The sequence below is a fragment of the Chelonia mydas genome, chromosome 11 (genome assembly GCF_015237465.2).
Source record: "Chelonia mydas isolate rCheMyd1 chromosome 11, rCheMyd1.pri.v2, whole genome shotgun sequence".
Taxonomy (NCBI): Eukaryota; Metazoa; Chordata; order Testudines; family Cheloniidae; genus Chelonia; species Chelonia mydas.
In genome coordinates this window covers 56366132-56393456 of record NC_051251.2, presented here as the reverse complement: position 1 = coordinate 56393456, position 27325 = coordinate 56366132, and the positions used below count along the sequence as shown (strand labels likewise).

Here is a 27325-nt window from a genome sequence, read left to right as displayed (position 1 = left end):
CATCAGCAAAAGAATGTAATTTATAAATGGAAAATTTAGGCTGAATATCAGAAATAAATTTCAGAGATTGAAATCTGTTGGGGTGTGGGATGGTCTCATAAGAGAAGTAACAAAAGCAATATTGCTTGAAATATTTTTTAAGTTGACTGAATGTTGTACTAGTAAATGTGTAGCATAGGGAATACTGAATTGGAAGGGGATGGAATAGGCTTCCACTGTCTTTAGTTTCTGTGAATCTATAGTTTGTCTACCACAAGTTTGGCTTGTCGTTACTTTTAACTTATCTGATACCAAAATACAAACTTCCAAGATTGATAGGATTGTCAACTAGTTATTTTTTCCACCTTTACTTCTGACTTCGGTAATAGCATTTGCTGAAGAATTGTTTAGTTTCCCCTTTCTTACATTTTACCTCTTCAGACGTTTCTAATACTGGGGTTGTGGTTTGTGATGCTTAGTTAATGACTAGTTTCATTTTGCCCTGACTAGACAGCTTTGAAGTGTTCAGGAATTTATTTTCTTAAAGCAAAAAATTATTCATAATAAAGTCTTTGTATGAACCGTTTTTAGGTACTGTTAACTAGAGCTAATTGAAAAACTAAATTTTAATGAAAACTTGATTTTTTATGTTTAAAATGGAAGAAAAATTTGTCGACATTGGGAATTTGGAAATTTTTCAACCAGCTCTACTGTTAAGATTGTTGTAATTTAACACAAAACAACATTCAAAAACTTATCTGCTTATCCAAAATTGCATCCGTGTTTTTTTAGTTTCCATTTTTGGAGTTTTGGGAAGACTTTGAAATCGTACTGATGAAGTGTCTTGTCAAAGAGTGTGAATCCATAGATAAAAGGCTTAGCTTACCCAGGACAGTCATCCTTTGCATTGTAATTGCATCCCATTCAGTACCTTTGCATTGTAATTGCTTTTATCTGTATTACAGAGTTTTGTTTTACAAACTAAATAGAGTATAAAGCATTTTGTTCTTCTCCAAGGGCCTCTGTGTGTTATATTTTGTGGGTTTGGCATCTCCTGGTATTGAGCTGCTGAACTGCCTTGAAAACCTATTCCATTGGGAGTACACAAGAATGACATCATCGCCTTACTCTATATAGTGGAGTATGCACCCTAACTGACTTAGCTCCTTCACTGCCACTGCAGAGAGGAGACGGAACTCACCATGTCCTGTCCTGAGGACTAGACTACCTTATAACCTTTTCTTGTAAGTCTGTAAATAGTATTGTTTAGTGTAGTGTAGTATAGTCAGTCAACTTTAGAATAGTGTAAGTAGCCATTCCCTTGGCCTATCTCTGGGCTCCTTTACCAGAACTATGACAGGTCCTGAGCCCTGTAAGGGCTTCAAGAGGTGCTCCTCTTGCCCAGGGTATTCCTGAGTCTGATGCCCACATCCAGTTCCATCTGTTTTTGAGTAAAGCCGACTTTCTTACCATTACCATGCCTTTACTCCCCAGGCCAGAAGGGAGAGAGACTTGAGGCTCCAGACTCATCTGGCCTCAGAACATGTACAGCTTGAAACTCTGGCAGGCCCATGACTGGTGTCAAGACCATGATCAATCCTGTGGTCCTCTCCTGTGAGACAAACCCTTCTCATTGGGCTTCTGCACCATCTTCCACCAAAGGCACAAGACTGGAATCTACTTAGCTCCTGTAAAGGAGCAGACTCACCCCTGTGGCACCTCCTGCTGGTAGTCATCGGGAATCCAGGCACCAGGAATCCAGCCACCAGAGTGCCCTCTGCAGGCCAGTGATCCGCCACAGCTCTAGCCCCCGTGTCCCTCACAGACCCCAGTGCCCCTTTCTCTGGGGTTCTGCCCCCTAGCAGTACCCCCACACTCTGCCTCTGCCCTTCCTCGGGAATCCCCCAACCCACTATCCCCACCTTGCCTCAGTCTGGGCTACTGCCAGTCATCACCAAGCCCCCACTCCCTGGGGCAGACTGCAGTGTAAAGGCCACTCATCATAGGCAAGGGGGTTCAGACCTGTTGCCTTCCTCTGCCTCCCAGTACCTCTATCGGCCTTGGACCAGGCCCTACAGCCTGGGGAGTTGCCAGCTTGGAGCGCCCCCACTCAGCCTGCTCCTTCCCCAGCACTGCACCACCCTTAGTACACTGTCAGGCAGGCAGCCAGGCCCTGCTCTCTCCCAGCCTGAAGAGAGACTCCTTGGGCCACTGGCTCACAGCCTTTTTATACAGGCCAGCTGGGGCCTGATTGGGGCGTCGCCCAGCTGCAGCTGCTTCCCCAATCAGCCAGCCACAGCCCTTTCCAGGGCTGCTTTTAACCCCTTCTATTTTAGGAGCAGGGTAGCCACCCCGCTACAGCCCCATAAAGGGAGAGACTCCCTCAGCTACGAATGGTCAGCCCTGTCAGTTCTGTGGCATCAAAATCAGTTTATGGCACAACAGTAAAAACTGAGCTGGCACTGTGGCATAAGGCTTGAAAAGTCCCAGGTCAAACCCTACATCCAGCACCACTGCCCTCTCTGCCAGCACAAAGTCCTATATTGAACATGTCCTCCAGCACCAATACATCAGTTATGGCACCACAGGACTCCTCCAGGAAATCAGAAAGAGAACAGGAAGCACTTCTCCCCACTAGAGGGGCACAAACAAAAGAAGAGGCGGAACTGTCTCTCTTACTCTTCAACACAAGAGTATTTTGGAGATTTTTAACGCTATAGCTGTCTCTTCAACACACATCTCCAGTGGCAGACCTCTGAGCACCAATCAGCCTGGACATGTCATTACTATAGATCCCAAGAACCCCTTCTCTCTCCCACTGCATGAATGGAGGACCACCACTGAGGCTACTGCCCATTTCACCACATACTTTTCCACCACTTGACTCTGCTTCTGTACTTACCTCTCTGATTCAAATCTGCAGTTGTCTCAGAGTAGCTTTGACACCATTGGAGATGATTTTGAAGGCTCCCCAAGTTGACATCAGGACATTGGACAACTTCCTTCTCCTTAAATCCAGGCTTAAGGAGCTTTTAGCTGTCAGGCATATTAAAAACAGATCTATATTTTCTGATTGTACTGTTTCTTTGTTCCTGAAAGGCATGACCAATGTTTTTCCTTCTACAAGGGAGCCTCCTCTATTCTTGGGGCTTAAATCTTGCTCTGATTAAACTCGTGGATCCTCCCTTTGAGCCCCTCAAGAAAATGGCTTTGGTGCATCTGTCTCTAAAGACAGCTTTTCTTAAAGCCATCTTAAAGCCTCTGCCAAGAGAGCTGGAGAACTGATGCATTAATGGCCAGACTCCCATATACTTAGGTACATAAGGACGAGGTGATTGTGAGGCCCAAACTTAGCTTCATGTCCAAGATGGTGTCAAATTTCCATTTACTACCTCTCCCTCCTAGCTTTCTTTCAAAGCCCTGTTTCCAACCCAGGGAATTTTATCTGCATAATGTGGACATTAGAATGTATTTACCTAGAGAGTACAAAAGCCTTTAGAAAATCCAGTTGACTATTTATAGCCTATGGGGAAAGATGTCAGAGAGAGCTTATTAGCAAACAAAGGCTGTCACAGTGGATAAAAAGATACATAGAACTATGTTACATTTTAGCTAGAAGCATAGTTCCTGCCAAGGATTTAAAAATGCACTCCACCAGAGCCATTGCAGCATCTGTGGTTTGTTTGAGACACATTCCTGTTACAGAGAGATGCAGAGCAGCAACATGGAGTTGATATATCAAGTATAAAATTTGTTATATGTTTGGCAATTAAAATGTGCATTGGAATTTTCTATTACTTCACTTGTTTTAAAAGCTGCAAGTTTGTTTAATTTTAATTTCAACCATCCTTGTTTATTGTAGGATCTAGCATAATGCCAGCAGCTGGAACAATGTACTTGACCACTTCAACTGGATATCCTTATACTTATCACAATGGAGTAGCTTACTTTCATACTCCTGAAGTTGCATCTGTTCCACAGCCATGGCCTGTAAGTAATATCTGAAAGATTATCATTTGAGAATACTGCATATGTCTCACAACTGGCTTGTTGGTAAGGTTCTGTTCCATGAAGCTTGTTTCCTTTTGCTTCTTTATTGTATTTTCCATCTTTTCTTCTTTCCTCTCTCCTTGTTATACAAAATAGATAAAACTCTGAAGAAAATTAATTACTACCATGAAACTTGTTAACTGTACATTATCTTTAATTATAGGCAGTATTGTTATAGTTGTGTTGGTCTCAGGATATGAAAGAGACAAGATGGGTGAGGTAATATTTTTTATTGGACCAACTTCTGCTGGTGAGAGAAACAAGCTTTTGAGCTTACACAGAGATCTTCTGCAGGTCTGGGAAATGTACTCAGTGTTTCCCAGCTAAATACGAGGTGGAGCAGATTGCTTAGCATAAATACATGTCACATACACATATTTCAAGGGACCATTCAAGGTGAAGTGGCCCCTTAACACCTCTTCACTCCTAGGGATATTGAAGGGGGAAAAAACTGGGGGCGGGGGGCTTGTGGGTTATAGATTGTTGGAATAAACCATAAATCCAGTGTTTCTATTTGGTCCATGATTTTTCGTATCTAGCAAAATTACGAATTTAAGCTCCCAGGTTCTTCTTTTGAAGGGATTGTGCAGGTTTCCTTTGTGAAAAGTGCTAACCCACAGATGATATAGTAGTTTTGTCTCATCATTTTTCTGTGTTAATTCATTCAAGAGCGTAGTGATTGTCTGGTTTCATCCACATAGTTGTTATTGGGGCATTTAGTGCACTGGGTGAGGTACATCACATGTTGTGATAGGCAAGTATAAGACCCATAGATCTTGAAAGGCATGTTGTTGGGGGTGATGATCATCACAGTAGTGAAGATATATCTATAGGTTTTGCATCTGTTGTTCTGGCAGGGTGTGCGCCACTTTCAGTTGGTGTGTCCTAGTCTGCGTGAAGCTTGCTTCAGATGATGAGCATGGAGAGGTTGGGGAGTTGTTTGAAGGCCAGAAGAGGTGGGAAAGATTTCTTTCAGGATTTGGTCCTCATTGAATATGGGTTGTAATTGTTTGGTGTTATCCTGTAAGGCTTCCAGTGTGGGATGATAAGTGCCAGCTAAAAATCATGGACTGAATTGAGACAACTGGATTTATGGCTTATTATAAACAATCTATAACTCACTAACCCTCTCCCCGCCCCGGCTTTTTCCCCTCCTTTCCCTCAGTAGGTGAACAACCACTAACATTGCCAGCTAGTGGTCAGGTGGGGGGTGGGCACGTTGTCTACCCTTTGAAAATATGATCCTATCCTTCAGCCTCCCCCTCTACCACCCCCCCCAAGAAGTACAGTACAGCTGTGCCACTGTAAACTCTCTAGTGTAGACACAACCTCTGAGTACGTTTCCCAGACCTGACAAAGAGCTCTGTGTTAGCTCAAAAGTTTGTCTCTTTCACCAGCAGAAGTTGGTCCAATAAAAGATATTACCTTACCCACCTAGTCTCTCATGATGTTTGATGGCAGCTAAGGAACTGGCTGCTTTTCTGACTGTAACTGCATCATACAATGGCAGGTTTCAGAGGGGTAGCCGTGTTAGTCTGTATCAGCAAAAACAATGAGTCCTTGTGGCACCTTAGAGACTAACAAATGTATTTGGACATAAGCTTTCATGGGCTATAACCCACTTCATCAGATGCATTGAGTGAAAAATACGGTAGGCAGGTATAAATATACAGCACATGAAAAGATGGGAGTTGCCTTACTAAGTTGGGGGGTCAGTGCTAATGAGGCCAATTCAGTCAGGGTGGATGTGGCCTGTTCCCAACAGTTGACAAGAAGGGGTGAATATCAACAGAGGGAAAATTGCTTTTTGAAGTGACCCAGCCACTCCCAGTCTTTATTCAGGCCTAATTTGATGGTGTCAAGTTTGCAAATTAATTCCAACTCTGAATTGGCCTCGTTAGCACTGACCCCCCACTTGGTAAGGCAACTCCCATCTTTTCATGTGCCACAAGGACTCCTTGTTGTTTTTGCATCATACAATGTAATTAATATGTCTGTCAGGAGGTAACTGCAGTTAACAGATGATCATTAGTACAGGTTTCATGGATCGTGTTGAATAAAACAAACTGTTTTACATTATGTTAATGCTTTTACCTTTGTCTTTTCCTAGGGAATCTGTGACTTTAAAAATGCATAATATTACAAAAAAGTTTATTAAGTTTAAATTCTCACTTCATTTGGCCTCACCTATTTTTTTTTAAATATAGAACAAAGGATGAGACATTATAAAGCAGAAAGAAATTCATAACAGAGAACTATGTAGAAATGTTGTGAAAGGTTTTGGCTGTCAGTCAGAGAAAAGAACTACTGAGTTTTGTGACAACATGCAGTCACAATCTAGACCAGTCCCTGAATAGACACCAGTCTATTGTGACCACTGAATCCACTGACCAAGTGTACAACACTCTTCTTGGGCAGTGAGACATTGTAGTCTGGCCACCTAGACCCCAGAACCAGTGTCCACACTTTTCCCGCAGAGTCTACCTGGCTGTGTGAGCTTTCTAGTTAATCCCTTCAGAGTCAGTGTAGCCATAAAGCAAGGAACACAGGGTTAACAAAGGAATTTCTTATACACATACACACTTTACTCTTAAAAAGCATAAGAGAATTACAGATCTATGGAAAATAAATTCCTGAATGCAGTCCCCTCAGTGCGATCTCACCCCCTTTTGGGAACTTTGGGTTTGACCACTGTTCTTTAGGGAGATAAAGCCCCTCCTGGCTCCATTTTTTTTTCAGCTTGGTCTTTTGTTTCTGGCAGTGAAATGGTTTTCCCTTGCTTAAAGGGTATTCCTCTTTTTAAAACAGCCTTTTCTATCCTTGTTTTTCCATTGGGGATTTTCCATGCTCCTTCCCCCTACCAGCTTCTGGGCAGAAAGTTCAAAGTCAGTTGCCCTGCTGATAGCAACCCCAGTGTTCCACTTTCAATGCTGATGGCTCTGCCATAGCCTCCCTATTTCGTGTCAAGTTCCTGCTACCATAATGAATATTTCAGGCCACAATAAAGGTTACATTCAAAATGGAGGGTGAAATATAACAGTGTTCACAAAAAATGAAATTCATAAATTGATACAAACATATCCCCCAATAAGAAAAGGAGTACTTGTGGCACCTTAGAGACTAACCAATTTATTTGAGCATAAGCTTTCGTGAGCTACAGCTCACTTCATCGGATGCATACTGTGGAAAATACAGAAGATATTCTTATACATACAAACCATGAAAAAATGGGTGTTTACCACTACCTTGTAAGGAGAGTGATCACTTTAGATAAGCTATTACCAGCAGGAGAGTGGGGTGGGGGGAGAGAAAACCTTTTGTAGTGGTAAACACCCATGTATAAGAATATCTTCTGTATTTTCCACAGTATGCATCCGATGAAGTGAGCTGTCTCACATACATTTTAGAATTGATATTTGTTTTGGGAAGAGGATAAATGGAGGTAGTTCAAGTGCTGGGTTTAAACAGGGAAGGGCAAGCACCTTTCTTTCAACCCCAAAAGACAAATATTTTATCTTTACCAAGAAACTGCATTGGAAAGATGTCCTGGGAAGAAATTTACAGATTACACAGAGTTTATTGTTGGATTCTATCTTTTAGACATCATGGGTATGTCTACATTGCAGTTAAAAACTTGCGTCTGGCCTATGCTAGCTGACTTGGGCTAAAGGGCTTTTAATTATAGTGTAGGTGTTCAGGTTCGAGCCAGAGCCCAGGCTCTGGGACTCTGCAAGGTGGGAGGGTCCCAGAGATCACGTTACAGCCTGAGCCCGAACATCTACTCCGCAGTGAAACAGCCTCTTAGCCCGAGCCCCAGAAGCCCGAGTCAGCTGACATGGGCCAGCCACAGGTTTTTAACTGCCATGTAGACATACCCTTTGTGTTAAGCATCTGGGCATTGATTACCTTGGTGTTGACTACCTCAAGTGCCTCAAATCTGGGCTTCCCAGTACATTGATGTTGGTTCCTCTGGTGCTGAGGGTATGGCTAAACATCAAAGAAAAACCCACGGTTGGCCTGTGCCAGCTGACTTGGACTTGTGGGGCTGTTTCACTGCTGTGTAGACATCTGGGCTTGGGCTGGAGCCCAGGCTCTAGGACCTTTGCAGGGTGAGAGGGTTCCAGAGCTTGGCCTGCAGCCTGAGCCTGGAAGTCTACGCAGCCGTGAAACAGCCCCACAGCCTGAGCCCCGTGAGCATGAGTCAGCTGGCATGGGTGAGCTGCAGATTTTTCTTTGCTGTGTAGACATACTCTGTGTCCTTTAGTATCAGGGCCCTCAATTATTTCAACCTTGTGGACTTTGATATGATATGTTCCATTATTCCAAAGTCTTCCAGCAGATTTTGTGTTTTGTGGAAGGAACCTAAATTAGGTTTGAAGCTGCACTCCATTTCATATCCACAGGATTGGGCAGGGGTGGGGGGAATTTGAGGATATAGGCTATGTGAGCAGCCCCAATGAACACTGCTTTCAAGAAAGTTCTGAGTTCATGTGCCTAGGCCATGTGCTTTGTCTGCAGTGTGAATCCATGCAAGTGATCATCTTAAAGAATCATAGTTACTGTAAGTAACGATTCTTTATAAATTATTTTGTTTTTAAAATGGTAAGTTGTATAGCATATAGTACTTAAGGTGTATGTTTTAGTAAAAGTAACAATTCCTGAGATTAATGTATTAAAATTTCTAATTTATCTCTTTTTTTTTCATTTAAAGTCACGTTCCATTTCCAGTTCCCCTGTAATGGTAGCTCAACCTGTTTATCATCAACCTACATATCCTTACCAGGTAAAAGTTAGAAAATGGGTATATCATTTCATAGTCTGAGGTGGTTCTTCGAGTGATGTCCCTGTGGGTGCTCCACTTTAGGTGATTTCCCACCACAGTGGTCATTCTGGGGCCCATGGGCAGCATACGGGCAATATTTTCCCAAGCCACCAAGCAGCAGGGAAATATATAGACACTTCTCGCCAAAACCAGTAGTACCACCTGACATCTCCCAGGAACAAACTTTTGAGCAAACAGATCAGGAGTTAGACCAGGAGGCTATTCCTGCAACCAGCTTGTCATCCTCACCTGACAAGACCATCATGCCTCTGCCCCCTACTACTGGAGATGATTTCAAACAGTTTCAGGAACTGTTTAAAAGAATAGCTAACACACTTCAAATCCCTCTTGAAGAGGTTACTGAATATCAGCCCAAGCTCTTGGACATATTCCTCACATTGACATCTTCCAAGTTTCCCTTGCCTTTATGGAGCCCGTCATAACCATCTGGAAAACACCCACCAGAATCCGACCTAATGTAAGAGGATGGACAAAAGGTATTATGTCCCTTCAAAGGGGCTAAAATTTTTATTTTCCAACCCCCAAATTCTCTCTTGGTGGACACTGTTAATGAAAGAGGTAGGCACCATTATTCCAGGTTCACACCTTATGATAAGGACTGCGAAAGGCTGGATTTACTTGGCTGCAAGGCCTACTCATCGGCAACGTTACAGTTTAGATTTGCCAATTATGAAGCTCTCTTGCAAAATATGACCACGACTTACTCAAAATTAGCAGACTTTATTGAACTTATACCAGAGGAAAAAAGAGAGCATTTCTGAAGGCCACTTTATAGCTCGAACAGTCCTTCCAGCATCACTGGACTCCGCTGACACTGCTGCGAGGACCATCGCATCTGCCGGGCCTCCTGGTTTCACTTTTCAGGGTTTTCAAGGGAGGTGCAATCAACAGTAAAGGACCTTCCTTTCGAGGGTCTGAAGCTGTTTGCCAGCCAGATTGACGAATCACTTCACTCCTTAAAGGACTTGAGAGCCACTCTTAGAGCTCTAGGAATCTATACACCTGCAACAAAATGCAAACAGGGCAGGTATCATACGTTATAACGTCCTAGGCGGGCTCCGTACCCAAGAACCAGGGACCGTATTATCCTCAAAGATGTAGGCAAATACCACCCAAACGAAGATCAAATTTTTCGCAGTCCTCCACATCACAGCAATCAATCTCCAACCCCCCCACCCCCCCGAGTGTTTTCCAAAGTTCTAGCAGTGGTGGCGGCCCACCTGTGCAAGCAAGGGGTCATGATTTACCCGTACAGGTGAGTCTCATCTTACGCTGGGGTTACGTTCCGCAGTCAGCGCATAAAGCGAAAATCGCGTGTAGTCAAAATTACATTGAGTGTAATGGCGGGCGGAATCACCTGGACTACAGGTACAGTATTTAAATGAAAAAAAGAAAAGGAGTACTTGTGGCACCTTAGAGACTAACCAATTTATTTGCGCATAAGCTTTTGTGAGCTACAGCTCACTTCATCGGATGCATACTGTGGAAAGTGTACAAGATCTTTTTATACACACAAAGCATGAAAAAATACCTCCCCCCACCCCACTCTCCTGCATTTATTTTTAGTATGGTTTTTAAAATTAATATGAAGAACAAGTTTAAGCTTTGTTGTAACGTGTGTTGTTTGCCTAGACTGCTCAAGATCTGAATGCTTGTGTAGGAGGAACTCTTTGAGTTGGCTTCTTAAATACCTTTATGCGGTACTCCTTGATGAAACATAGGAGCCTTGTCTTATAACAGGCTTATTCAAAGCCTTACAAGCTACGAAAGTGAGATCTTGGAAGAGTGTTGCTGTTTTCATAATGTAATAAAAATAGTGTAGTGATAAATAGTAATTAATAATAAATAGTGTGTAATAAGAATGTTATAAAAACAAATTTTATATTTCCAAGATCACTGCTTTTATAATTTATACTCAGATAAAGGATAAAATTCCTGGAAATATTCATTTTTAGGAGGGGGTTCGCGAGACATGACATTTTAGTAAAAGGGGTTCACAGGTTGTTAAAGTTTGGGAACCAATGCTTAATTGGAAGAAGAGTTCTCTGGAAAGTTTCTGGCTTTATTGATCAGTTGTGACCAGGATAAAAATATCTTTAAAAATAGGACTGTTGCAAAGTTTTAAAAATACTTTTGAATTGTAGTAAAACTTCGTATTTTATCTGTTTTATTTATTTTAAAAAAATTAATTTTCAAATGTGCTTAAGTGATGTAGGATCCTAAGTGCCATTTTCAAAAGTGCCCAAACCAGAGTCCCATTGAAAGTCAATAGGACTTATGCGCCTAAATTACTCGGACTCTTTTGAAAATTTTACCTTACATCCTTTTCATCAGCTAAGACCTGCCAGTGTCTGTTTTATTTTCAAAACAACGTATTTGAAAGGTCTGTGTGTTTTTCCATATGAGAATGTTTGAATTATGAAATAATAAACTATCTTATTTTTATGAACCTAGGCACCTGCACAGTGTCTTTCAGGGCAGTGGCAATGGAGTGTTCCACAGGTAAATATATTTTATAATTGCAGCATTTGGTCATTGCTTTCCTTGTTTGAATGCACAGTATGCTTTTTCAATTTTTAAATCACTTGTACATAATTCATTGATGAAATGATATCTCCCAAGGCAGTTAATCAGCATTGTTCAGGTTAATATTGTTTGCTATATCTCAGTAATGCAATCATGCAGTATTTCCTGGCATAATGGAAGGGATATAGTACAATTTAATAAAATATCACATCCAGTTTGTTTATTCGCATAATATTTCTTTACCACAAGAGAGCTTTGTCCAGCTTACAGGAGTTCTCTAGTTTATATGGATGGGGAATCTTGCCATCCAAGGGATTTTGAGTCTGAACTCAAAGGGAATATTAAGTTCCTGAAACACAGAGCAATTAGACATGCCCTGGTTAGTCTAATAGCAGTGGCCTCTGTCACCATTTGGCCCAGCCTTAGCCCTGGTCTGCACTACAAACCTAGGTTGATATAAATGCATTGCTGAGGGGTGTGGAAAAAGGAGCAACCCAGTTATACCAACCAAATTCCCATGTAGACAGTGTTATGTCAATGGGAGGGCTTCTGCTGTCAGCATAGCTACCGCCTCTTGGGGAAGTGGACTACCTATGCCAGTGGGAGAGCTTCTCTTGTCAGTGTAGATAGCATCTTCCTTAAGTGCTACATCAGCAAAGTTGCACTGCCGACATAGCTATTACCCTCGTGGAGATGGTTTTATTATGTCGATGGGAGAGCTCTCTTCCATCAGCATCAAGTGGCTACACAAGCGATCTTACAGCGGTGCAGCTGCATCAGTACAGCTGTGCTGCTGTAAACTCGCTAGTGTAGACATGGTCACATACACCTCTTAAAAGGCACAAGAGAGTTACAGACCTGTGGAAAACAAAAACACACCTGAACGTAATCCCTTTCAGTGTTATCTCACCCTACTTTGTGGGTCTTGGGTTTGGTCCAAGACATTTAAGTAAAGTCTCTGTTGCCTCCATTTTCCTTTTTTGGGTCATTTGTTTCCATAGAAGAAATGACTTCCTTTTCCTCAAGAGCATGTCCTTTTTAAAACAGCCCCCAGAACCTTGTCTGTCCCTGCTCTTCTGTTAGGGAGTTGAGCAATGTCTTCTGCACATCAACATCCTAGAACTCAGGGCAGTCAGATATTGCTGTCTCTAATTTCTACCATTGATTGGGGCAAATACATACAGGTCGTGCTGGACAACAGGTCATGCATGTTCTATATCAGCTGACAAAGAGGGGCAAGATCCCCCTTCCCTCTATGCCGAAGCTGTCAAAGTTTTGGAATTAGTGCATATGCAATAAGATCATCATCACAGCAGCTTACCTCCCAGGCGATCAGAATGTAAGTGGGAAATAGATTGCCAAAATATGTGATTGAGTACAATGGAATGTGGCATCCCTCAGATAGATCTGTTCTCCATGGCCAGAAACAAGAAATGTGCTCAGTTCTGCCCCAGAGGTGGCCTGGGTCTCCAGTCCTTGGGGTGATGCCTTTCACTTTCTGTGGTTGTCAGGTCTACTATGTGCATTCCTTCCGACTCCTCTAATATCCAAAGTTCTGCTCAAGAAAGAGGAGGACAAAGCCAGAGTTATTATAATAGTTCCACCCTGGCCCAGACGGACATCGTTTCCTTACCCTCATAAAGCTGGCCTCTTGTTCATTGATCATTCTCTGGACTGCTCCTTATCTTCTTTCCCAAAAAGACAGGAAGATCCTTCACCCCAATCTCAGAGTGCTTCACCTCAAAGCATGGCTACTCAATGATTTGCAGGTTTAGAAACAGCCTGTTCAGGGGGAGTAAAAAGAGTACTATTACATAGCAGGAAACAGTCTACCCCCTACACTTACTTGCAAAAATGGACAAGATTTTGCTTCTGATGTGACCTAAAGCACATTCCACCAGCAACCTCATCGCTGTCAGATATACTGGACTACATCCTGGATTTAACTACTCAGGTTTGTTGTTGAGCTCTGTTAGGGTCCATTTGGCAGCTTTCCGCTCTCTAATAGAGGGTTATTCTGTGTTTGCTCACTCAACTTCTATAAGATTCCTCAGGGGAGTCAGAAATCTCTTCCCACAAGTCAAATGTCCTATTCTGATTTGGAATCCCAACTTGAGGACACTGTTCGAGCCACTGACTACCTGTTTGCTCCTCCATTTATCAGTGAAAACGGCATTTCTGGTAGCCATTATGTCAAGCCAGCAAGTTAGGGAAATAGGGGCTCTTATGGCATACTCCCCTTTCACTGTATTTTTCAAAGACACAGTCATATTATGACCACATTCCAAGCTCTTACCAAAAGCATCTTCAGAATTCCACATTAACCTTCATCTTCCGGTCTTTTACCCTACACCGGAGCCGGGTAAGAAGGAAGCACTGTTACACACACTCAATATTAGAAGAGCGCTGGTCGTCTATCTTGACAGGACTAATTGTTTTAGAAAGTCCCCCAAATTGTCTCAATTGAAGACAGATCAAAAGGGTCAGCAATTTCTAAACAAAGACTCTCTAGGTGCATATCCGACTACATTCATTGTTGCTACCAACCTTGCAATCTCCAAGCACCCTCGAACATACACTTTCTACAAGGTCCATTTCTATTTCAATAGCCTTTCTGAAAAATGTTCCCATTATTGAGATACGTAGAGTTGCGACTTGGATCTCTCTCTCTCTCTCTCTCTCTCTCTCTCTCTGCTGAGCATTATGCATGAACTCATGACTCCGCTTCCGATGCTGTATTTGGCTCTGCTGGTCTTTCTTCTGTATTGGACTCACTCCAAAGCCCCCTCCTCCTTAAGGGGAACTTCTCAGTAGCCATCTAGAGTGAAGCACCCATAGGGACACTACTCAAAGAAGAAATGGCTACTCACTCTGTGCAGGAACTGTGGTTCTTTGAGATGCATGTCCCTGTGTGTGCTCCACTACCCATACTCCTTTCCTTTGTCTTTGGAATTATCTGTCATGAAGCTTAGGAAGGAATTGAGGGCATTTCGGCCCATGCGGTCCTATATAACAATGGTGCGATGCACAAGACTGAGTAACATGCATGCACGAGCCTAACGGAGACTGCTATGCGAAATCTCTGATCAAAGGTGCAGTGGGCGCAAGCGCACCTAGCATGAAGTACCCACAGGGACACACATCTTGAAGAACGACAGTTATTGAAGAGGGTGAGTTACGTCTTCTTACAAATAGAAATGGTGTTCACAAGCCAAAGCTGAAATTCATAAGTTGACACAGACATATCCTCCAAACTGTCAGAGCCTCCCAGAAGCTTGTCCTAGTAATATGACAGCACTACAGCAGTGGCATGTACAAACAAGAAAAAGAAGAGAAGACAAGTTCTATTCCCAGAGATCTTCTCTCCACTGTGCACTGTAGTGGAAGCTACTAATATGAAAGCTATTCATATCAAAGAGTTACTGAACTCAGTCACCAGTTGGGTAAGCCTAAAGCAAATACACCAATGCAAGTGGAGTCTGAAGAATGCCATTTTCATTAGGGCTTACAGATTTCAGACTCCCTCTTAAAGACCGGCTTACATCTATGAAGAACTGCAAGACAAAAGTCCCCTTTTCCAAGATAGAACTAAATCTCGTGTTGTTTCATGCAAGACAAGCCAGCAAGATTGGAACAGCTGACCATCACATGATACAATCTTGGGGGAACAGGAAACAGGACTCTCTTTGTAATGGTCCTTGTTTTTTTAATGTTCTCTCGATTAATAACAGATCTAGGCCAAACTGAAAACATTTTATGTCTTTTTTTACTTTATCTGAAGTTTTTTTTGTGGGGATATGTGTGAGGAATTTTTTTACACCGGTTCAATTATTTGTTTTATGATTCGGCCATGTCAACAAAACCCCAGAATTATTCATGGTATCTTATTGCTAAAGTTGAGCTGAAAAAACATTGTAATAGATACAAACTTTTCAATGCCCTGATCCTTCATTAGAATCAGTAAGTATGGATACCTACGCTTTTATGGAGTACAGTATGGGCACAGGAGTTTGTGCTTGTTGAGCTTCATGCAGGGCAGGAGCCAATAATTTTAAGCTTTTTAGGGCATGTGTGCAAAGTTAAGACTTGTTCCAATTATGAAAATTTTCACTCATGTAATTAAATATTTACAAGACTGGACACTTAGTTTAGCACCACAAACTTACACAGTGCTTGACGAACTAAGCAAGATTGTTAATTTATAGATACATGTAATATTTTACATGAGATAGTAGGATAGAATTATGGTTTTGCATACATATGTGCATTGTGAATGGTTCTATGCTAAAAATTAAAGTGAATTTGGTGTTAGGCTGTGGAATCTAATGTTTGATAAGGTAGTAATTGCATTCATAGGAAGTGCAACCTTAACTAACTTAATAACATTTTTTTGTGGAGGGAGTTTCCTTTTGTTTTTTAAATGTGTGGGGGGATAAAATTAACTTGTTCTCTGAAGAGTTGTGATGGTAAATTTAAAGACTAAATTTAGTCGTTACAGTGTGGAATGCAGGAATGTTCATCCTGCTGTAAGTGTAAATCTCAACACAATTTTAACTTAAGTCTTTATCAATACCTTCATAATATCCTAAAAGATTAACACTATGCATGGGTAGACCTAAAAATAACAAATGGATAAGTTTAAAAAAAAAATACTTGAAAATTGCTTTATTTCCTATTTAAACGCCACAATTGGTATTCAGGTTTTTGTATTTTTATTGTGGGAATGTATGATGTCACAAGTACACAAAGCAATATTTCTTCTTCTACTTCAGTTGTTTGGGGTTTTTTTTTTTGTTAACTATTGCAGGAAAAACAGAAAACTATCAAATTTTTGCAGGGATTTTAAAAAAAACAACCTTTCGATTTGGTTTTATAATGTGTTTTTAAATATATTTTAAGTTTATATATTTTTTCAGTTATGGATTTGGAATCTTAAACAACTTTTTATATTTTAGTTACTTTTAAAAGTACATCAGTTCACTTTGAATGTGCTTAGAAAACTTTCTTACTCTCTCTTGCTTTCTGACTTTTGTGTTTTCTCTTTTTTCTTTTCTACCAAATTGCCCTGGGATTAAAATGTTAAAGCAACACCATCAATTTTAAAATTCGTACTTGTATGTGCAAACTTTAATTTTTTTTTACAGTAGTATCTAAGATTACTATAACTGAATGAGGAGAATATTTATTTTTATTTTTACAGTTTGTTGACTGAGTGCTTTAGACAGAACTTCATGTAAAATCATCTTAATTATTTCCCCTGTATGGTCGGTCGGTTACTTTTCCCTTTTGTTTGCGTCAGCCCTTCACATAGCAGAGGAGAGACATTTTTAAAAGAAGAAAGTTTGATTGTAAAAACACAAAAATAGCAAGGGGAGTTGAAGCCAAATGTAGTATCTAAAACTTTTAAATATTTTTTTAAGTTGCCTAAAATTCAGTGTCAGTTATTTAAGTCTTTAGTTTGGTGTTGCTTACCAGTGGCACAGTTCAGTAACGTGTACTAAATCTTGTTTTATTTCAGTCTCCTGCCTCTTCAACCTCATTCTTTTATCTTCACCCTTCTGAAGTTATTTATCAACCACTAGAAATTGCACAGGACAGTGGATGTGTACCTCCTCCTTTCTCTCTAATGGAAGCTGCAGTTCCAGAGGTACTTTCATGGAACTTTTATATACAATATATATATTTATATGCAATAGAAACTTGAACATTTTTTATTTGAACCAATTAAACAGAACCAATTTAAGCACAAACAATTCAGTGCAACCACATCAGCTATGCAGAAGTTTACAACCCTTTGCACTTTTTCTCCATGCCCACACTAGTATTGTTTTAAGTCATTGCAATCGCAGTGCCTCTTGGTTACCTATCTCAGAGTTCCTGGCACGGCTTCCTAGCAGAAACACTGGATTTTGAAATATTTTGAAAGGCTGCCACTGGATTGTGGGCAGCAGTGGGCGGACTAGGTTAAACGTTTCTGCTAGTTCCACATTGACGCTAACAGTTCAAAATGAATAAATCCAGACTGAACTGCTTGTTAGGACTGTTGAATGGTTATAGTCTGATCTGAATGCTTCTAAGAATATAAATTCGCTGGAATACTTTTCTGTGGAGAAACGTGGTGTTTGACAATTCTGGGGGATCGTAAGGTTTTCCAGGTTCTAAAAATTAAATCTTTTCTGCTGTTTTGTGCATATGAATCCTTACTTCTTAGTCAACAGCAATTCTTTTTTTGCAGTCTTTTTTTTCCCCAAAAATTGTTAATTTAGATTGGAGAGAAAGTATTAGAAAATTTCTGATAAAACCATTTGTTAGTAATTGAATATATAAGAAGTGGAAGGAAAATATAGCAATATGTTTTACTGAAAATGGAGCTACGGCAAAAGACCTGTACAATTATTTTGATATATTGGCATAGTATTCTTTCCTTAAAAGAATTAATCACTAAAGCAGCTAGAAGGACTATGGGGGGGGGCGAAGTCAAGTATTTTTCACTAAAAATTATAGCAAATAACAAACAGTATATGCAGAAGCCTGCACTTTTTTTTCCTCTAAAACAAATATATATTGACATTCCTATGCAACTGCACACACTGCTCCTTTGCTGGCTAATTTTATATTTATCTTGCGTGCTCTACCAGTTGTGCATGAATCAGAAGGTTATCAATAATGTACAAAGAAATTTTAGGAGGCAGATCAACTACAAATAAAACTGGAATTAATTTAGGAAAACATGGCTGTATCATGCCTTCAATCCACAGGTATATAGTCTATTGATATTGGGGGAAGCTACATGCATACAATAAACCTGTTGAAGAAAAAAGCATTCTGCATCTTTCCTGAATAAATTTTTAAAACAAGCTGAAAATATTGGTTACGGAGTTTCAATACATTTATACACTGTTCCTTTACAGTTATGAGTAAACTGAATTCATAGTACAGAAATTAATCTCTTTAATGGGCTTCCACGTTAGGAAAAAAGGTGGGTGGCACTGATAAACAAGTGTGCGATATTAAGTGATTTACCAAAACCTATTCTGCAATGGGGGAAAAAATAAATTAAAAAAAAATCATTGATTAATGATAGGTAGTCAGGTTAACTTAGTCCACAATTTTTAGCAGTTTAAATCATAAGAGAGCTTACAAAAACATACAAATGTAGAGCATGCTTTTGTACTCTTAAAAATCTTCTTATAAAAAATGTTTGGGGTTTGTTTTTTTTGTTTTTTTTTTTTTGACAGCCATATTCTGATCATGGAGTTCAAGCAGCATATCACCAAGTTTATGCCCAGAGTACCATAGCTATGCCAACACCTGTGATGCAGCCTGAGCCGGTTAAAGTAAGCTCTGTAGTCTTTTTCTTTTCTTTTGTTCTTATGTACTGCCAGGTGGTAAGTAAGGAGGACAAGAATGTTGCAGAGGAACTAACTATTTCTTTGCATTAGTTTTCACCACAGAGGATGTTGGGGAGATACCCACCTTGGAATTATTCGATTCAGGTAATAAATATGAGACAGTCAGAAAATAAAGTGTCAAATGAGGAAGAGCTGGAAATAATTGATAAATTAAAAAGTAACAAATCACCAGGATTTCTGAAGATGGAGGTTATCTGAAGAAATTTTAAAAATATGCCATCTCTTATGAAGATCAGCTGCTATTCCAGAGGACTAAAGGTTAGCAAATGGCAGTACTTATCTTTAAAAAAGACTTTAGGGATGGTACAGGGACTTATAGACTAGTGAGCCTTACTTCTCTAGGAGAAAGTTGACTGAAATAATAATTAAAAATAGAATTTTAAAATATGTAGCTGAACTTGCTGAGAGAGGGACAGACAAGCACAGCTTCTGTATGACAAAATCATGCCTTTAATATTCTAGCATATTTTCAGGATGTTAACGAAAAGCAGGCGCTGCTTTAGCCTGAGGGTATTTTCCCCTTCCAAATATCAGAAGACTCCTACAAACAAATGAGCTGTGAGATCATCTCAAAGAAAAGGTCACAAGAATCCTTCATAATGCAAAGTATGTTAGGCAACTTAATTTAGGGGATAAATACCAGCTCCCCCAATAATGAATGGTATAGAAAACAAAAACAAGGGGCTATCCAATGAAATTGAAAAATAGATTTAAAACAGAAGGAAAAGGAAATACTTTACATACTGTATTATTAACCTGTGGAACTAAATATCATTGAGGCCAAGAGTTTAGTTGTAATGCAAAAAGTAATAAACATTGTATGGCTAATGAGATCATCCACAGTTGTGCTGGATAGGTTTAAAGACAAATTAGATGTGATATAACCCTTTGTGCTTCAAAGCATAAAGCAACCACTAACTTTTAATATTCGTTGACCCGTACATGCTCAGTAGCTTCCCTCGTGCTCCCGACCGAGGATAAAAGAGGCAGTGTGGGTAGATGCCTCTTCAGTTCCTTCTTATCAGCACATGACCTGAGTCGGAATTGTGTCATCCTTCACTCCATGCATAACCTGTAAAATAAACTCTTTGTAAATAGTTTTTATATCTTAGCTTAGTAGTTATAGTTAGTATAGGATAGTTCCGTCACCCGCCATTCAGGGAAAATGCTCCCCGGTCCCAGGACTATGCCCAGAATCCTGGGATTCAAAAATTGCATCATCTTGCTCCTTCTCCATCAGTGACGATCATCCATGATGTCTGTACGACGCATGTATGTCTTTGAAGTGCAGTATCTGTCAATGCTTCCCACCCAGAATTAGAAAGATCAGAGTTCTGACTAAAAATGTTCCTGATGGAGGAGACTATGAGTCCTCGCTCTGACCTGGGCCTGGAACACCCTCCCTCTGTGTACATCAGCCTCAACCAACCAGCAGTGCCTCTCCAAGCACAGGCCTTAGAGAAGAACCTTTAGCACCAAAGCCCAAGGATTCCTCCTACAAGACTTCCCATGACAGTAAGGGGCAATCTCATGGGCGTAAGGACAGATCCTCACAGAGGATTATCCATAAGAAACACGTTTCCGTCCTTAGCCGGTCCAGCTTGGGTGAGATGTCACATATGGAACCCACGGAACTGGCTCCGCCGAAGACCTTCAGGACTGAAGTGGAAAGACATACACTCTTCAGTCTCATCTACGATTACAGGTCCAGATACATCATCGGTACGACCTTGTTTATTCAAAGGCCGACCGGCTGTGACAGACAAGCCCCATCCTTCAGGTGTTTCTGCTGGAACTCCCCAGACTCTCGGCTATACGGAGACCTTAGTACACCATAGGATATATTCCTCTCCTCCCCGCAGTCTCCACTCCTTTCAGGCCTTCTCCTCCTGAGGGACATCCTTATCCCAGAGTGTGATTGTTACTGATGTCCCAGGAGCAGATACATCTCCACCCATCCATCAGGAGTGCCCAGTACTGATGGTACCACCACTGCGAACTTGGAATTGAAGGAATCAGAGGAGACAGCTGCACCGGTATCTCCAGTAAGGCACAGGAGCCCTGACAAGCTGTTCTTACCATCCCTCCGGATATAACCTCCCCCAGGGGAGCTGGTACTGATTGCCCTGGGGGCCACCATGGCCAGTGGATCCCTCCTTTGCACCTTATTGGGGCCTTTGGGACCCCTATGGCAGGTGACCAGACCTCTCTCAGGAATTGTACTGCTCCTCTCCTCTCGTCAGCTAGTTCCATTAGGGTACGAAGAGGAAGAGCTAGAACCAGTTCTGATGGGGGCTTCCTCATCATCTCCAGACAACGCCATCACTCCTTCATCAACTTCCACCATTAGTATCAGGAGCTGTTGCAATGGGTCGCTAATGGTCCACAGGTCCTATCTGAAGAGGTCCAGCGCTCTCAACACCGACTCTTGGACTTTGCAAGTGCAAGGACCGACCAGTGTGGCCCTTCCAATTAACAAGGCTATATTGGAACTGGCCAGAGCAGTTTGGCACACACCAGCATCTTGTGTTCCAACACCAAAAAGAGCCAAAAGATGTTATTTTGTTCCTGCCAAAGGTGCTGACTTTTTGTTTTCCCATCCTGCCCCTAACTTGGTGATGGTACAGGTGGCTACAGAAAGAACTCAGTTTCCAGAAATTTAGCCACAGGGCTGGTCATGCAAAGGAACTTGTGGCTCCAGTTGTCAGGCTTTTCTAGAGAGGTCCACCATCTACGACTTTCTTTTGATGAGTCCAACCTTTTTATGAAAAGATGTATAAATCCCTGCATTCTCTAAAGGATTCAAGATCCACTCTGTGATCCCTGGGAATTTACACTCCATCCCCCGGAGGAAATACTAGAGACAGCCCTTTAGACCAGTGGTTTTCACACTTTTATTCTGGGGACCCAGTTGAAGAAAATTGTTGATGCCTGTGACGCAATGGAGCTGGGGATGAGGGTGTGGGAGGGGAAATTTGGGGTGTGGGAGGGGCTCAGGGCTGGGGCAGGGGGTTGCCTGGGAGGAGGATCAGGGCTCTGGACTAGGAGTGCAGGCTCTAGGTGGGGCCAGGGATGAAGGGTTTGGGGTGCAGGAAGGGGTTCTGGGTTCGGGGGGCTCAGGGCTGGGGCAGGGGATTGGGGCACAGGGTTGGGGCCCGGGCTTACCTCTGGCGGCTCGCAGTCACCAGCACAGCCAGGGTGCAGAGGCAGGCTTCCCACCTGTCCTGGCACTGCAGGCTGCGATGTGCCCTGGAAGCGGCCAGCAGCAGGTCCAACTCCTAGGCAGAGGTGCGCAAGAGGCTCCACATGGCTCTCACCCGCATGCACCACCACCCCCAGCTCCCATGTGCCGGTGCTCGGGGCGGGGGGCAGTGCACAGAGCCCGATGGCCCCCCTGCCTAGAAGCTGGACCCACTGCTGGCCGCTTCTAGGGCACAGCGCAGTGTCGGAACAGGTAGACACTAGCCTGCCTTAACTGGGCAGCACCGCCGACGGGACTTTTAATGTCCCAGTCAGCAGTGCTGACCAGAGCTGATAGGGTCCCTGGGTGCTGAGCAAGGAGACCCCATGCCTTACATGCTGCAACCCAGTTCTGGGTCACGACCCGAACTTTGAAAAACGCTGCTTTAGACCATGACCACCCCCTTCACACATTGCATATTACCAGCATCCACCTGAGTCTGCATAAATGACAGAGGATTCAGAGGTCCCGTTCCTCAGTTCCCTCCACTTATTCCCAACCACAGCCCAAAGGCCATTTTTGACATGCATGTCAAGACCCGCGTATCACCAATGATGCCATCAACTTCCTCTCCTGTCATCTTTGGAGGATGTCTTACTTCATTCGCCCTCAGCTGGAACAAGATCATCAAACAGAGTTGGGTCCTGGAGACTACCAGGGATACTTCATAGAGTTTCTTTTCTTCCCGCCTCAGCAACCACCTTCCTGATCCCCCTTTGGGAACCACTCTCACCAACTGAGTCTTCGATAAGAGGTGGAATTCCTTGTATTCTGGGGGTTGATAGAGTGCGTCCCACCTCAGGGCCAAGGGAGAGGGTTCTTCTCCCCATATTTCCTAATCCCCAAAAAAGATTGTTACCTGCACAACTTAGGTCTCTCGCCACCACTACTCTCTCTTTTGGGTGCTCAGGAAGTAAGGGACCCAAATTTACCCCTCTGTGGGTTCCAGGCTCTACCCCTCCATGTGCTCATGGCTAACAGCCATTCCCGGTGGACTCAGGGCTCTACAGGGTCTTTTCCTAGTGAAAGAGCCTTACACAATAATATCCTTAACCTCTATTTATTAACAGTTACCTAAACAGAATATACACATTAAGCATACAGTGCTCACCACTCCTGAGTATGCAGGTGATCTTCCCCCTAGTGGCGAGGCAAGGTTCATATCATCTGTAGCTCCTCTGCCTGGAAGCAATCAGACTTTGGAACTGGTGTATCAGAAACCATATTACAATACAGGCTACATACCTGCTGGATGTCCACACCTCCCTGACAAACAAGTTGGGCAGGTGCTTATCTGCAGACCACAAATGGGAGATCCACTACACAGTTCTAACCAATATATTCTCACAGTGGGGAACTCCGTTGGGGGACCTCTTTGCACCCCAGATTAACAAAAAGCTTTCTGGGTATTGTTCCAGGGGAGCCATGTGCTCCTCTGGATCAGATACACCTTTCCTCCCATCCCTCTACTACCACAGATTGTATGGAAGATCTGTTGCAGCAGAGCCACCATCACCCTCCTAGCACCCTACTGGGCCAGACAGTTCTGGTTCATGGAATTCTAATGATGCCCACACTATCAGGATCCACCTGTTTCAGGATCTCCTAACTCAGGATGGGGGAGAGGGAGTGGAGATCAAGCACCCCAACCTGTGCTCACTCCACTTCACAGCCTTATATTTGGATAGGCGTTGGAAATAGAACACTCATGCTCCCACCCACCCACCCCTGTGTTCAGGAAATAACTAAAGTAGAAAAGATTCTACTAGAACATGCTACCTGGCTAAATGGTGGTGTTTTTTGGCCTGGGTATGTTCCCACCAACATTCACTAGGTGCTGTGCGTTTTCCAGTTAGTCTAGACTATCTCCTCTCCTTAAAATCTTCAAGTCTGGCCCTGAGTTTACTGGAAGTACACGTAGCAGCAATTAGTGCTTTTCTCCCTCCAGTAGGGGGACTTTCTGTCTTTACATACCTGGCTACTGTGCAATTTATGAAGGGCTTGATCAGGACTTTCCCACCGGTCATTAAACCTATGCCTCAATAGGATCGCAACCTTTTCCTGTCACCGCTCACAGGTCCACCCTTGGAACCTTTGGCAACATGCCATGACCCATCTGTCCATGAAAATGGCCATCACTTTCGCCAGAAGGGTCAGTGAGCTAGCAGCCATGATAGCAGACTCTCCTTATAGAGTATTCCACAAAGAGAAAGTTTCCCTTGGGTTATAGATTGTGACTGAGTTCCACATCAATCACTTACTTGTATTCTTCCCAAAACCCCATGCTTTTTCCAAAGACAGGACACTTCACTCCCTTGATGGCAGGAGTACCCTGGTGTTCTGCCTCCAAAGAACCAAATCCATAGCAGAAAGATGGCATGAACAAGCCATATCCTCAGGGGATTTTTAAGTGGGTTTTGGGATGCATCTGAGAATGCTACAAAATAGCAAAACTTCCCCCCTCTTGGGGTATTACAGCTCACTCCAGGCGAGCACCAAGCTGCCTCCAAGGAATCCTTATAGAAAGACCTCCAGCTCCAGAATTCACCTCCGTTTTATGAACAATGTGATAAACACCGCCAATCCTTTTATATATGTGTGTGAGTTCCCTTTCATTGCTCTGCACGCTGGACTTTCTTGTAAATAGGAAATTTAAAAATTCTGAAAAATCTCCCATTAATGGAAGACCTATATCCATTAGAGATTTCCAGTAGAGGGGGCTAGAGCATTAAAGATAGTCTTGAATTAAAATTAGGGAGCTAGAATAAAAAAGTCAGAGGCTAAGTATGAATCTGTGAAGAATACTACTTGTAGGAGTGATTCATACACTCAAGAAACATCTCCCTTTTCTTTCTGTAGCTCATCTTCATAACTCTTTTTATATTTTTATACATAGTAAGCATCTTCATCAATGTTACTGGCATCGGTAAAGTAAATTGGAGGTGTGATATTTCATTAAATCCTAATCATGTATGCCCCATACCATTAAGTATCATGATGATCATAGTGCTTGTAGTATCCAGTTTACCTTCCGCTTTATGTGTACAGAAGCTTTAAAAAATGACTTGTGAGATTATGCTTATTTTCTGCACTTTTTTACTGAACCATTCTTTGACATGACATTCATCTGCTTTATTAAAAATTGTTCTGTGTAAAAGTTAACCTCTAGAATAAAGCCTCTGCTGTTAAGTTAGATTCTAGATGAGACAGATGCCCCCAGATGAAGACATATGTGCCGATCAGGTATAACAGATGCCAGTGTCATCAACCATATGTTGTTTTGGGGTTTTGTGGGTTGGGTTTGGGGTTTTTGTATTTTTTTATACTGATGGTGACACTCTGTATTATGACTCGTAAGTTCTCTGCAGGAAAGTAACTTTTTATCTTGCAAGTTAAGTCATTTTGCTGTCAAAGGTAGGCAGGTTTTTCTGTTTTTTTAAGGATTTTGCTTTCTTTACTGCCTGAGATTGTTCTAAGATATTGTTAAAAAAAAAAATTAAGGACTGCAGTCATATTTTTAGCTTTGTCTAGAATTGAATCAGAGCATTTCTAAGCATGAGGATCTCTCTTTTTTTGTTGTTGTTAGAATAGGCCATATCAGCTATTGAATCCAGAGTTATACAAATGTAACTCTCCTAATATTTTCTTACATGTAATTATTTCCATCCCCTCACTATTTTTGTAGCTTCTCTCTTAACTCTCTTCATTTTCTCAACATCTTTCTGCTAATTAGGAGCCCAGAACTGAATGTAGTCCAGTCACAACCAGTTCAGTTCACCAGTGGATTCAGAATTTTCTAGGGTTTTAAATAAGCTACCCACAGTTCTAATTCATGTTGTTCAGAACATCGGAGTTGCCACTACTTTTGTTTTTAAATGGCCTTGGTTTTTTCACCTTGCAGGAATATGCACCAGGTGAGGAGGAGCAAAGACCCATTAAAAAGCAGGGGGGGAGGGGGCATGTGCCCCCACATTTTAAAACCTTAATGGGAGTGAGTATACCATAGTTCAGCTGGCTGGCATCTTGGTGACCTGTTCTGTGTTGTGCTGCAGGCTGGCAGCCAGGCCCTCACCTGCAGACTGCAGAAAGTGTGGGGTGGTTCCTCCTGGTGCTGGGGACTGGCCAGATTCAGGAAACAGGATAGACCCATCACCTGAGGGCCAGTGGGGAGGGTAAAGTGAGAAGTAGGGTGGGAAGGTAAAGGTTCCAGGAGGATTGGGAGACAGACTCCAGGAGAGCTGGGTAGGTGTGGGGGGGCAGGGTCTCAGAAGGGAAAAGGAGGGTTAGGCGGGTGGGCGGGGTTGCACACTCCAGGACCATCAGACTGGTGGGTGGGGGTTGCCTGTGCATGCACACACACTCTCTCTCTCCCCCTCCCCTCCCCTCTTCCCTTCTAGCACCCAAGCCTGCAGGTCTGGAAGGTCATTCTCTCTTTACTGTCATAATGTATGAGTTCCGCTTTACATTAGGATCACTTGGGTTTACTGCACAGTGACTTTGAACAACTCATATCAAACATGCAATACATATATTTTATATATTTTTATGGTATCTGGGCGCTGCACAAATCAGGTTGCTGCATTCTCTCACTTTGTACCAATGTAGCTTAGGAGTAACTCCCATGCCATAAATGGAGTTAAACTTGAGATGAATGAAAGGAGAATTATGCTCTGAATGTTAGGAGTATTGAGCTGTATGGATAAGACAAAGTCCTTCCACAAATTACCATAATAGATTCATAATTTTAAGGCCAAAAGGCCCATTATAATCATCTAATCTGATTTCCTGCATTTCACAATGTGGTTCCTGCATCAAGACCATAACTTCTGGTTGCGCCTTGTTTGCATCCCTTTTAGATTTGTCCCCCAAAGCAACCATCTCAGTCTACAGATTGTCTAAATAGATCAGACTTTGCATTTAGTGCTGTTATGGCAAGGCGTTCTTTTACCAAATGGTCTCAAAGCCTTTTCTAATAGGACAAAGTTAGCTTCTACATTTTATGTGGAAAACCTGTGTCCATTTCTGAAATTTCCAAAGCTGTGCATGGGACTCATAATTCAAAATCATTTTTTTTAATGTTGGAACTAAGGTAGATGCCTGTTCCAAGAGAACAATTCTGAAATCTGTAAGTACTGCTAGTCAGTCTTGTAGGTGTGGTGATCATTTCTTCTTCAAGAATGGTCTCTGAAGAAGACTCACCTCTGAGTGGAGTATCCTTGGGTTCAGGAAAGATACCTGGACCTTTCAGTCATGTTTGTTCTGTGAATTCATTTG

General features: G+C 42.2%; 1 protein-coding gene and 1 long non-coding RNA gene across 3 annotated transcripts in view; one reads left to right on the top strand and one right to left on the bottom strand.

The window, feature by feature from the left end:
• The window catches only part of BOLL (boule homolog, RNA binding protein), a 73249-nt gene that overhangs the window by 33376 nt on the left and 12548 nt on the right, over positions 1-27325 (top strand). The window contains exons 6-10 of the mRNA XM_037912809.2: positions 3842-3969; positions 8741-8812; positions 11327-11374; positions 16917-17045; positions 18637-18735. Coding sequence (XP_037768737.2) covers positions 3842-3969; positions 8741-8812; positions 11327-11374; positions 16917-17045; positions 18637-18735 — 476 coding nt within the window. The remainder of the gene's footprint in view (positions 1-3841; positions 3970-8740; positions 8813-11326; positions 11375-16916; positions 17046-18636; positions 18736-27325) is intronic.
• Positions 2734-27325, bottom strand: part of LOC122462450 — a 31552-nt gene continuing 6960 nt past the window's right edge. The window contains exons 2-5 of one of the 2 annotated variants that reach the window (XR_006284984.1): positions 13695-13745; positions 13032-13180; positions 12720-12953; positions 2734-4105 (exon numbers count right to left, since the gene is read on the bottom strand). This is a non-coding gene — a long non-coding RNA (uncharacterized LOC122462450). Of the gene's footprint in view, positions 4106-9575; positions 9875-12719; positions 12954-13031; positions 13181-13694; positions 13746-27325 lie in introns of those variants that run through there. The other variant, XR_006284983.1, reaches the window with a different exon arrangement.